The 11,480-nt window shown below is 51.0% G+C and overlaps 1 protein-coding gene across 1 annotated transcript in view; it reads right to left on the bottom strand.

Moving 5' to 3' along the window:
- Efcab3 (EF-hand calcium binding domain 3) overlaps positions 1-11,480 on the bottom strand; it is a 66,644-nt gene that overhangs the window by 23,881 nt on the left and 31,283 nt on the right. The window contains exon 9 of the mRNA XM_023714083.1: positions 719-903. Coding sequence (XP_023569851.1) covers positions 719-903 — 185 coding nt within the window. The remainder of the gene's footprint in view (positions 1-718; positions 904-11,480) is intronic.

Here is an 11,480-nt window from a genome sequence, read left to right as displayed (position 1 = left end):
CCAGCCCGCTGGCACACGTCCTTCATCCTGCTCCAGTGCAGCTCCACCAGCCCGCTGGCACACGTCCTTCATCCTGCTGGCATAGACTTTCTGGCTTCCACCACTGATCTTCGTGCATTTCCAGTGAAGATCTGTGAGACTGGCCTGTGTGAGGCATTGCCACGGGCTCCAGGTCTCCGGCTGGACTCGTGGGGGATCTTCATGAGCTGTAGGTCTTCAGCTGGACTTACGCAGGACACTGCTGTGGGACCCACATCCTTAGCTGGATTTTTGGATTTTTAGCATGTGGACAGATTTCCTGCCCTCTCTGTGTATATGATCCTTGGGTGCCTAAAGCACTCCTCTAAACTGTGTGTCCGGCATTGTTTCCCCTGTGAGCCCCAGGCCACAGCACACAGTCCTGAGCTGCGTGGGGTCCGAGCTGCAGCCCCTCGTCCCTGAGCTCCTGGCGTGCAGGGAAGGCAGAGCTGGCTCTTTGCTGTCGCCAACTCTACACTGCCTGACGCCCAGCCTAAGGCTGTCGTGTGCAGTGAGTTTCAGTATTGGCTGAAATTCCATGAAATCCCTACAGTTAGGCAGAGACTGAGGAGCATGGCTACGGAAACTGGGTGGACACACGACTACAAATATTTCCTGACACGGATGGGGTCAGTCCTCTTGAGGTGGCACTTTACAAATTCAAGGATTAGGTGTGAAGGTGACATAATCTAAACCTTACCTGTGCTTTCCAGTCTTTTTTGTGGAAGAAGTAGTCCTCAAAGAAATTCAGAGGCTCTCTTCTCCTTAGCATCTCGAACTTCTGTATGTCCCTGAAAGGCTTCCCTGTCACCACAGCATCCACATTAGGAAACAATGGGAAGATGGGTATTTTAGAGTACGGGCTATCTGAAGGGAAACTGCGTCCTAGAAAGACAAAAACAAAGACTGTATCACAAGCAATGAAATTTGTTTTTTCAGTGTATTTGGTCATTGCGGAGTCTTCCCTACACAGCTCAGACGTGTGGCGATTCTCCTTTCGGCCTCCCCAGTGCTGGGATTTCAGGCATGGGCCACCATGCCCGGATTCCGGCTGGCTCAGCCCACCCTGAGGGTGGGGCTGGCACAGCATGTGGTGCCTGGGATGGAACTGAGGTCCCTGTTTGCCTAAGCAGGCACTTAGTCCTCTGAGCTATCTCGTTGGCCTCAAGCAATGAAATTCTGATAAGACAAACAGTTGCCGCTCCTCAGTGGCTGTGCCACTCCTCCTCACTCTCCTATTTCCACTGCACGCTGTCTGCAGGCGCCTGGGTTCACCTGGCTCTAAGGACCAAGGTCTCGGGGACCTTTGCTTCTGAATGGTATCTGGGTGTCAGAGCAGTTACTCAGCAGGCTCAGGGCCTGTGCTTGGCCTCAAGGTCTTACTGCTGGTGAGTCAGAGACAAATCTTTTAATGCAGCCAAGAAGACAAAAGACTCCTATGAAGACTATTGGTCTCTGAAGAGAGGGAGTAAAGAGGCTGTAAAAAAATGCAAAAATGGGTGGGAGAGATAGCTTGGTGGTCTAAGCACTGCCTGGCAAGAGCAAGGACAAGGGTTCAATCCCTGGCACTTGCATGCCGGGCTGGCCCTGACCCCTGAGAGTGTTGTGCTGGCCACTGAAATTGGGTGTGGTGGTACACATCTGTAATCCCAGCACTGGGGAGACGGAGACAGGAGAATTACTATGAATCTGAGCTGCGTAGCAAGAACCTGTACCAAATAAATAAATGAAAGATTTAAAAAAAGAAGAAAATGCAAAAACATCTCCAGTTCCTATTAGTCAGAATTGGTTATTATTCAAATGGCCATAAAAACAAGAGTGATCTGTAGATTTAATGCAATCTCTACTAAAATCCATTCTTCATTGAGGTAGAAAAAACCAATCCTAATATTTATACAGAACCAGAAAAGACTCAGAATAGCCAAAGTAATCTTGAGTAAACAGTACAAAGTGGAGCCTGGGCATGCAGGTGCATGCCTGGACCCCAGCACTTAGGAGGCCGAGGCAGGAGGATTTCTCTGATTTCAAGGCTGGCCTGGGCTAAAAAGTGAGTTCAAGGCCAGCTTGAGCTGTATAGTGGAACCTTGCCGCAAAAAGATAAAACAAATAAAACAACAACAACAAAAGGCAATGTGGGAGACAGTACCATTTAGGATTTTTCAAAGTTATACCACAAAGCTATAGTAAAATAAACAAACAACCCAAGAAACCTACGTGATAGTTATATAAAAGTAGTCATACAGACCAATGGAATAGAAAACACAGAAAGGATCCCACACACCTTCGGCCATCTGACGTCTGACAAAGAGGCTGTCTCCGTTCCTTTTTGTCATTGCTGAGACAAAATACCCAATATTCAAAGTTAAAAGAGGACAGGTGAACCGTCAGTTTGTAGGTTTCAATTCAAGGCTGGCTGGCTCGCTCCGAGGCAGGGTGGCGGGGCAGAGGGGCTTCATGGAGGAGAAACAGTGCCCGGCGGGCAGCAAGCGGCAAAGCAGGGAAGCAGCCGCAGGGAGGACAGCGGCCTCCCTCTTCCGTCCTGCCCCTTGCGTCTGGCCAGGCTGCCCGCTCAGGGCAGACAGCGCTCACACCCGGGGAGCGCCTTTCCATGAGCTCACCCAGAACCGCGCAAACCAATCAGTGGCCTAATTTAGCAGTCGCACACCTTCGCCCAGCACCACACACTCAGGTCCAGCCCCTCTGCAAAGCCCCACCTGTGAGTACTCGAGGCTTTGGGGGACTCCAGGCACAAGCCATAACAAGGGCCAAAAAACAAGTCGGAGAAAAGACAGCTTCTTCACAATGTGCTGGGAAAACACAAGGAGAAGATTAAAACTAGGTCCATGTATCGCACCCTGGACTAACGCCCTGGGCTGAAGCACACACCATCTTGGCTTAGGAAAGACCTCCTGGATTAAGGCCACCTTTAGCCGACCTAAACAACACCCCCTTCCTCCTTCCTGTGGGGCAGGACGTTCCAGCTCCTAAGAGGAAAGAGTGAAAAGAGCTGACGGCCCCTCACCCCGTTGTGCAAAATTTCCACTGCACCGACACATTCCAAGCTAAATGAGGGGCCGGGGAGAAAGCTCAGTAGACTATGTGCTTGCCTGGTAGGTGCAAGGGCCTGAGTTCAATCCCCATTTCCGCCAAAGGATAAAAACAAAAACCAAGCTAAATGAGGACACGTTCCTGCCTCCCCAGCCACCTGGAACTCCGAAGTACAGCCCTGCTCAGGGGCCGACATTCCAAACGCCACGTTGGATGCCGTCTGCTGGCTAATCAGGCTGGTCTGTCTCCCCTCGGCCTCGTGGGTATATCTCTGCACTGCACCACAACACTGAAGTCAAGTGAAAATGGCTCAAAGACTTAGATCTCAAAGTAGGAACTTTTTTTTTTTTTTGTGGAACCGGGGATTGACCTCAGGCCCTTGCGCTTGCCAGGCAAGCGCTTATTCTACTGAACCATCTCCCTGGCCCCAGCAGGAACATGTTTGAGGGTACTGTAATCCCAGTACTCCTGTTGACCCCAAACTGGGTGTCTGGGTGACTTAGGAACTTGGGGAGACCCAAAATAAAAATAATAAAGAGGGGACCAGGGAGATAGCTCAGTAGAATAAGTGCTTGCCTGGCAAGTGCAAGAGCCTGAGTTCAATCCCTAATACCTCAGGAAAAAAATAAAAAGAAAAAGGGCTGGGGGTGTAATTCAGTATAAAGGTCCTGGGTTCAATTCCCTGCACCACAAAAACAAAAATTGTCCCCAAACCAAAAATATTGAAACTCCTATAAGATAACTTAGAGGAAACCCTTGAAGCCACAGGTGCAGGCGAGGACTTCTCGAGCGGAAGTCTAATCGCACAGGAAGTAACACCCACAGTCAATGACGAGGGTTATTCAAATTAAAAACCTTCTACACAGCCAGGCTTGGTGGCTCATTCCTGTAATCCTGGCACTCGGGAGGCCTTGAACTCACACGTTCTTCCTGTCTCAGCCTACTGAGTGCTGGGATTATAGGTGTGTATCGCCATGCCTGGCTTATCCTTACTCTGATTTCCACATGTGGCTAACCTTTATGGAGCTCTTATAAGGTACCAACAGCAGGGGGATGGCTGTAAATTCAAGGCCGGCCGTGGCCACGTAGTGAGTTCAAGGCCAGCGTGAACTATATAGCGAGACCCTGTCTCAAAATTAAAAAAAAAAACCCTTTTGAGAGACAACCTACAGAATAGGGCAATACTAGCTACTCTTCTGATAAAGGACTTACATAAATTTGGTCTTTTTGAGGCAGGCTTTACTACAACGTCCAGGCTGGCCTTGAACTCACAGTGATCCTCCTGCCTCAGCCACCCAAGGGCTGGGATTACAGGCCTGTGTGCCCACACTTGGTCAGAGGGCTAATATTTAGAATATACAAAGAAAAAAAATTAACCACTAAAAAGCAAGTGATCCAATTAAAAAAAAAATAGGCTAATGAACCAGACATTTCTCAAGAGAAGAGCCACTGTTGGCCTCACACGCTTAGCCTTTAGGAAAACATGAAAACTACTCTGGATTCTGTCCTACTCCTGGTCAGAACGGCTATCAATGTGCTGGGGGTGGTGGCTCACGCCTGTAATCCCAGCACTGAGGCTGGAGGCAGGAGGATCACTACCTGTCCGAGCTGTGTAGTGAGACCCTGTACCAAATACGTTGAAAAAAAAAAAGTTTGGTTCAGAATGGCTATCGAGAACACAATAGGTAGCCACTACAGAAATTCCTTAAAAACCCCAAACTAGAAATGCTACTGGACCCAGCTGCAGCCCAGCGGGTCCCTCTCAGAGCGCAGGTTTATGGCAGTGTGACAAAGAGCTACGCCCCCGAGACTGCTGGATGCCCGTCAGCAGACGTATGGGCGCAGCTAATAGTGCCTGAAAATACGGTGGATGTTTAATTAAAACAATTGGAGCAAAGGTCACAGCACCATCGGTCCCCCAGGCGCTGCCTCCTGCTCAGAACACCTCGGCCTGTCGGAAGCAGCCGCGGAGGCCCGCCTCGCGCGCACCCCCACGGGGGCCTGCCTCGTGCTCACCTCCGGGGGGGCCTGCCTCGTGCGCACCTCCGCGGGGGCCTGCCTCGTGCTCACCTCCGCGGGGGCCTGCCTCGTGCTCACCTCCGCGGGGGGCCTGCCTCGTGCTCACCTCCGCGGGGGCCTGCCTCGTGCTCACCTCCGGGGGGGGGGGCCTGCCTCGTGCGCACCTCCGCCGGGCCCTGCCCTGCGCGCACCTCCGGGGGGGGGGGCCTGCCTCGTGCTCACCTCCGGGGGGGCCTGCCTCGTGCTCACCTCCGGGGGGCCTGCCTCGTGCGCACCTCCGGGGGGCCTGCCCTGCGCGCACCTCCGGGGGGCCTGCCTCGTGCTCACCTCTGCGGGGGCCCTGCCCTGCGCGCACCTCCGGGGGGGGGGCCTGCCTCGTGCTCACCTCCGGGGGGGCCTGCCTCGTGCTCACCTCCGGGGGGCCTGCCTCGTGCTCACCTCCGGGGGGCCTGCCCTGCGCGCACCTCCGGGGGGCCTGCCTCGTGCTCACCTCCGCGGGGGGCCTGCCCTGTGCGCACCTCCGCCGGGCCCTGCCCTGCGCGCACCTCCGGCTGCGCTGCTGCGGTCGCCCCGCGTCCTGACCCGACTCGCAGCGCTTCCCTTTCGCGGTCATTTTGACTTGGGGAGCGCCAGAGTTGCGCGGGTTCAGATCCAGTAAGGAAGGCCGTCAGGATGCGCTGCGTGGGCTGCCTGCCTGCCGGACGGCCCTGGACGGCCCGACCTTGCGGACACAGTGGCGAAGGCGGCCTCCCGGACGCGTCCGTTGCAGCGCGCTGGAGCACGGGCGTGATGGGGAGGGGATGCAAGGGCTGCAGCGCATCGTTTGGTGTGCGCATTTACTGCAGCTTCCGCCGTACCTCGAATGCACAGTGAAATTCGATTCAGCCATAAAAGGAGTGAAGTCATGACACTTGCTGGGGAATGCGTGGAACTCGAGGCCGATACGGCTCTCTGTTTTGCGCTGTGTCGCAGTGCTGTACTGGGGATTGCACTCGGGACCCCGAGCGTGCCGGGCCGGCACGCGTGCCAGGAGCTGCCTCCCAGGCTCGAGCCATTGTGCTCAGGGCAGTGAGTCAGATACAGAAAGGTAAGTAGCACCCCGCTTTCGGTGAGAACCCTAGGACGTAAAAGAATGGACGGAAGAGGCACAGGAGAGGGGCTGGGGGCGCCGGGGCAGGGGTCCGACGCCGCGCGGTGCTGCGCTCCTGCATGCGTGGCCGCGACGTGCGCGGCGCCGGCACACACTACACGTCCCTCTGAGCAGCGCACGGAGAACAGGGGCTCTTACTCTTAAACTCTTCAAGAAATTTAAATAGGTCCTTTTCGCTGGTGATCGCGATGCGGGCAGCGTTGGCAAAGGCCGCCGTGCTGGAGCCGGAAGTCACGCCCACGCCCGGCGTCCCTCTTCTCTTTGCATAACCCGCCGCGTTTGGGTGCCACGGTTCTTCTGCGCTGATATCCTGGAACTTTTTTCGGAAGTAGCTTAAAAAGAAAATGTTATTTAAAAATAGCTAAAAGGAGCTATAACACAAAAAGAAAAATGTTAGATTATGAGTTATATATGCTGAATAAATCTATTTTAAATCTTATCCTCACATTCAATACTATTTGAATTTTTTTCTTTCGAGACAAAGTCTTGTTATATAGTTCAGGGTGGACTTGAACTCACTGTGGAAGCCAGGCTGGCCTTGAACTCATGACAATCCTCCTGCCTCAGCCTACTGAGCGCTGGGATCATAGGTGTGCGTCACCATGCCTGGCTCTTACGGTAATGTCCACATACTGGAGCCTTTCTGGAGCTCTTGTAAGGTGCGAAGGCATCTCATGTGGTATCAAATCGATCCCCACAATTGCCCCCCTTTTTTTTTTCCCGGAACCGTCGATTGAACTCAGACCCTTGCGCTTGCCAGGGAAGCGCTTATTCCACTGAGCCATCTCCCCGGCCCCCCACAATTGCCCTTTAAGTGTGATATTATTATTCTTTACTACATTTCATAGATGAGGAAACTGAGGCTGAGACATTTAACAAAGTACTCAATTTGTGTTTTAAAAGCAGGCATTTAATAAATGTCTTTCTGTGTGGTGGCACATGACCATAACCCCAGCACTCAAGGAAGCTGAGGCAGGAAGGTTGCCACAAGTTTGAGGCCAGCTTGAACTACACATGGAGACCCTGATTCAAAAACACCAGAATAATTAAGTAAATGAACGTCTCTCTGAATGACAAGGAAATGAAAAGCAGAATTCTGTGCACCCTCTGTTCCGTCTGGCGGTGAGACCGCACAGCATAGAGGGACTACGTACTGAGGGGCACAAGGATATTTTTACACTGTTGATGGCATTCAGTGTTTTGAATTCTCTATAAGTATGATACCACGAGGCTGTGAAGAAGGACAAGTTGGAAAGATCAGCCAGGTGTGGTGGTGCACGCCAGCAATCCCAGCACTTGGGAGGCGGATGCAGGGGGGTCGTTGTGAGTTCGAGACCAGCCTGGGCTACAAAGTGGGCTCAAGTTCAGCTTGGAACTGCATAGGGAGACCCTGTCTCAAAAAGACAAAAACAAAACAAAATAAAAACAAATTGAATCTCATTGCTACTGCTTTTTCAATAAAATTAATATAAAAAACAAACTGAAAAGATTGATAATATCAAGATTTAGTTTCTGTAGTACAATGATAAAAATAGCTTGAAGAAATCTATTTTTACTTGTATTTGCTGGACTGAGCTTAGCTACGAGAATGTCCTGTGACCCGTATTCTCATGCCTGGCCCTGCCTGCGCTCCAGTCCAAAGGCTTCCATGGGAGGTCGGAACTCGCTGGTCTTTCAGAGCGAGACCTGCTGAGTTGTGGTAGTTCAGCGCGTACAGAAGTCCCTAGTATTCCACACTGGAGTTTGAAACCCACTTAAAATCATCCCCGGAGAAGTTTGATTCTGCTGGGGTTTCCTGGCCTGGAGTAGAAGAGGCTGCACTTGCCTGGAGCCCTAGGCTTACAACGGGGCTTGGGGACAGTCTGAGCTTGGCCTTGCCATTTCAACTCCAGGCAGGGACATTTTGGCACATGACCATTTGCCTAGATACCTTTTCCTGTGTTTTGGGGGAGGTTTACCTAGGCAAGCATTCTACCGCTGAACCAAATCCCCAGCCCCCTTTTTCTAGGTTTTGGTTTAATGGTTTTAATTTATTTTTATATTTTTGAGACAGGGCCTTGCTATGTAGTCCAGGCTGGCCTTGAACGCACTGTGGATCCCAGGCTGGCCTCAACTTCCTGGCCATCCGCCTGCCTCGGCCTCCTGAGTGCTGGGGTCACACGTGGGCGCCATTGCGCCCAGCCCTGTTCCTTTGTTTTGGACCAGAGCCTGTGGAGCAGGGTGTTGGTGAGAGGCGCCCTTGTAAGTGCTTGGGAAGGCTGTCTCGTCTCGGTCCTTGCCACTTACCTCACTATGTCCATTATAGTCTTTCTGGGCAGGGCCGAAGTCTCTATAAGCTTTGATAGGATTTCAAATAATAGGGTGCCTGGGTTGCTGGTTGGGTTTAAACAGGTTTCTTTTTCTGGAACTATGGAAGAGAGTGAAAAAAAATTCAGAATGTCTTCTGAATAAAGCACTTATCAGAAAAAGTAAGAAGACAACATTCTTTTCACTACTGACAATAATAATAATAATAATAATATCAACTCTAGAACTAAAGATATGGTAAAACATTAAAATTTTGTTTTGTTAGGTCATTTTGATTAAGGGGCAAACAGAATAATCATGGAATATAAAAATACTTAGTTCAATGTCTTCTAAGTAAATATATAACCCTTTTAACATGAATTTTAACATCACCCTTTGTAAGCATGAATTACACTTTAAGGACTGTTGTTCCTCAAGGTAAAGGAATTGTCAGTAAACGGATCCTTGGTTTGTAGAACTATTATTGTAATATTTGAAAATGGTGAAATTTTTTCTTTTTCTGTGTGTGTGTGGGAGAGAATCAGGAATTGCACTTACCAGGCAGGCGCTGTGCCTCTGAGCTAGATCCCTGGCCCCAAGTGGTGGCTTTTAAAAAATCCTAATGATGGTTTATAGTCTAGAAATGAGCACATTTTCAAAACTGTATATGGTATCTGAACTTTAGAATGTATTACCATAAAAAACATGATATGCAGGGTGGTTAGACTTTCCAAGGCAGCGGTCGGTCTACTAAGCTTAAAAGTAAACCACAGAAGCTCCACCAGCAGCATTCCTGGAGCTCCTCCCAGCGCGCACGCTAATCTCAAGCGGACTCGAGCTAGAGGCTCCGCCAGCGCCGGGAGGGTTTTTCCAGAGCAATTCATTACCTCTGCTCAGCTCTGCATGAGAGAGGCCATTTTCCCCCCTAAGGAAAAAACTTATTTTCCTCTGTACACAGAATGCTTCTGAAGGTAGAACATATACTTGACAAAGAACTGAACGAGCATAAAAGCAGCCCAGGTTTCCTGCTCCTGTCACTTCTTCCAGCATCCCCTTGAGACCAGAGCACAGCGTCCCCTGAAGGGTCCCTCAGACAACACCAGTACCTGCCTAATATGTGTAAGTTGAAGCGCTAAAACTGCATCAGTTGGCTTCGCAGGTACCACTTTGGAGAAGCAGATTAAGAACAAACCGTGCCGCAGCGTGCTCTGTCCCGACCGCGTCCTGCAGGGAGGCCCGCGCCTACTCACCCACAGCCTGGAGGAAGCGGCTCCTGTCTGTCAGCACCTTCAAGAAGTCCGAGAAGCTCACTTTGCCATCTCCTGCAAAGGAAAGCTCGCCTCAGAGCAGGGATAAGACGGCCTCCTTCGTGAGGAGACTTGGTGAAGTGCGGACCCTGAGGCAGCGCGGGTGCCTGGCATTCACGGTCAGTGCATTCATTTACTGCGTTCTGGTCTTCCTGCAGCGACTTCAGCATCATTACGCTAATCTGCAGGCCGCTGAGAGTGCGGGCAGGATGCAGCGCCCAGCGGGCCGCCTCGCAGTCTCCGACTCCACCCTTTCCAGAGGTTCTCTGGAACCCCCCAACCGTCCCACTCGCACCCCTACTACTTTGGTTATAGCATCTCCAGAGATGCCTCAGGTTTTCACACCTCACGTCCTCTGAGGCTAAAGCGCAGTGAGTGCTGCTGGAAGGGCGTCTGTGTCTTCACGGAAGGGAGAAAAGTGGGGCAGAGTTAGTGGGAGCGCGGGGTGCCTTCGTTCCCGGATGAGCAGCCTGGCGGGCGGCCAGCGGAGGCCAGGGGACAACTGGGGCCGTGCTTTCCACACAGCACGACAGCTTGGGCTACTCGTGCTGGATCAGTACATCCAGTCTGGACGTGCAGCTGTATGTTTTAACATATCAACAAGAATTCTGTGGGATTTAAAATTCACTATTGGTGGGTGTAACCATGGCAGAAAGATCTATACTGATGATTCACATAGGACGAGAGCTTGAATCATCTTTGCTTTTATTTTTTTGTTATTATTTATGTATTTGGTACAGGATCTCGCCACGCAGCTCGGACTCCTAGTGAGCCTCCTGTCTCAGCCACCCTGGTGCTGGGATTACAGGCAAGCGCCATCACACTGGGTCTTGACGGCCGGCTCAGCAAGCCCGGAGGTGGGGGGCTGGGGATCGAGCCCCGGGTCCCTGTGCATGCCTGAGCAGATGCTTAGACCACTGAGCTATCTCGCTGGCCCTGCCATCTCTGAAATTGTTTATGCCTCTGTGTCCGTTATTTCAGCCTTTGTTCAATATGGACATCATAACAGGAAACTTGCATTTGATATTTAGAGGACTGAATCCCTCCTGGTGTCCACAGGAGACAGATTTTTCAAAGGATAGAAATTTCCAGCATGATGTTGATTCCATCACTTGCGCCCGTACTTACTGAGACTCTTAAGGTTAAATGTGCACACAGAGGAGCCCCCTGGCCACAGAGGACCTATCCCAGACCTGCTGCGGATGCCTACAAGCTCAGCCAGCTCTGGGCCCCAAGCACGCTACCTTCTTCCCTGTACGTACATACACATGACAACGTTTATGCGTGAGGCACAATAACAGATTAACAACTAATAAAAGATAAAGCAATTGCAGTGACATATTCTAGTGAGAGTTCACACGTGAAGGTAGCTTCTCTTAAGAGAGTCAAGACATGTTAATATTTTTGCGCTGAGGTTGACTGTGTAACTGAAACCATGAACAATGAAATAGGCAGGTGAGGGCTGCTCTGTACTTTCACTGATGTTTTTAAAACCAAAAGTATATAGTGCAATAGAGGTTTATTTTTTCTGTTTATATAGTTCCCGAGGAAAAAGCATTAGAAGTTGTTTTTTTTTTTTTTTTTTTTTTTTCAGTACCAGGGATCCAACTCGGGACCTTGTGCTTGCCAGGCAGGCGCTTATACCGCTGAAC

The sequence above is a fragment of the Octodon degus genome, unplaced genomic scaffold (assembly GCF_000260255.1).
Source record: "Octodon degus isolate 3935 unplaced genomic scaffold, OctDeg1.0 scaffold00033, whole genome shotgun sequence".
In the NCBI taxonomy this organism is placed as follows: Eukaryota; Metazoa; Chordata; class Mammalia; order Rodentia; family Octodontidae; genus Octodon; species Octodon degus.
This window is presented reverse-complemented; position numbering and strand designations above follow the sequence as displayed.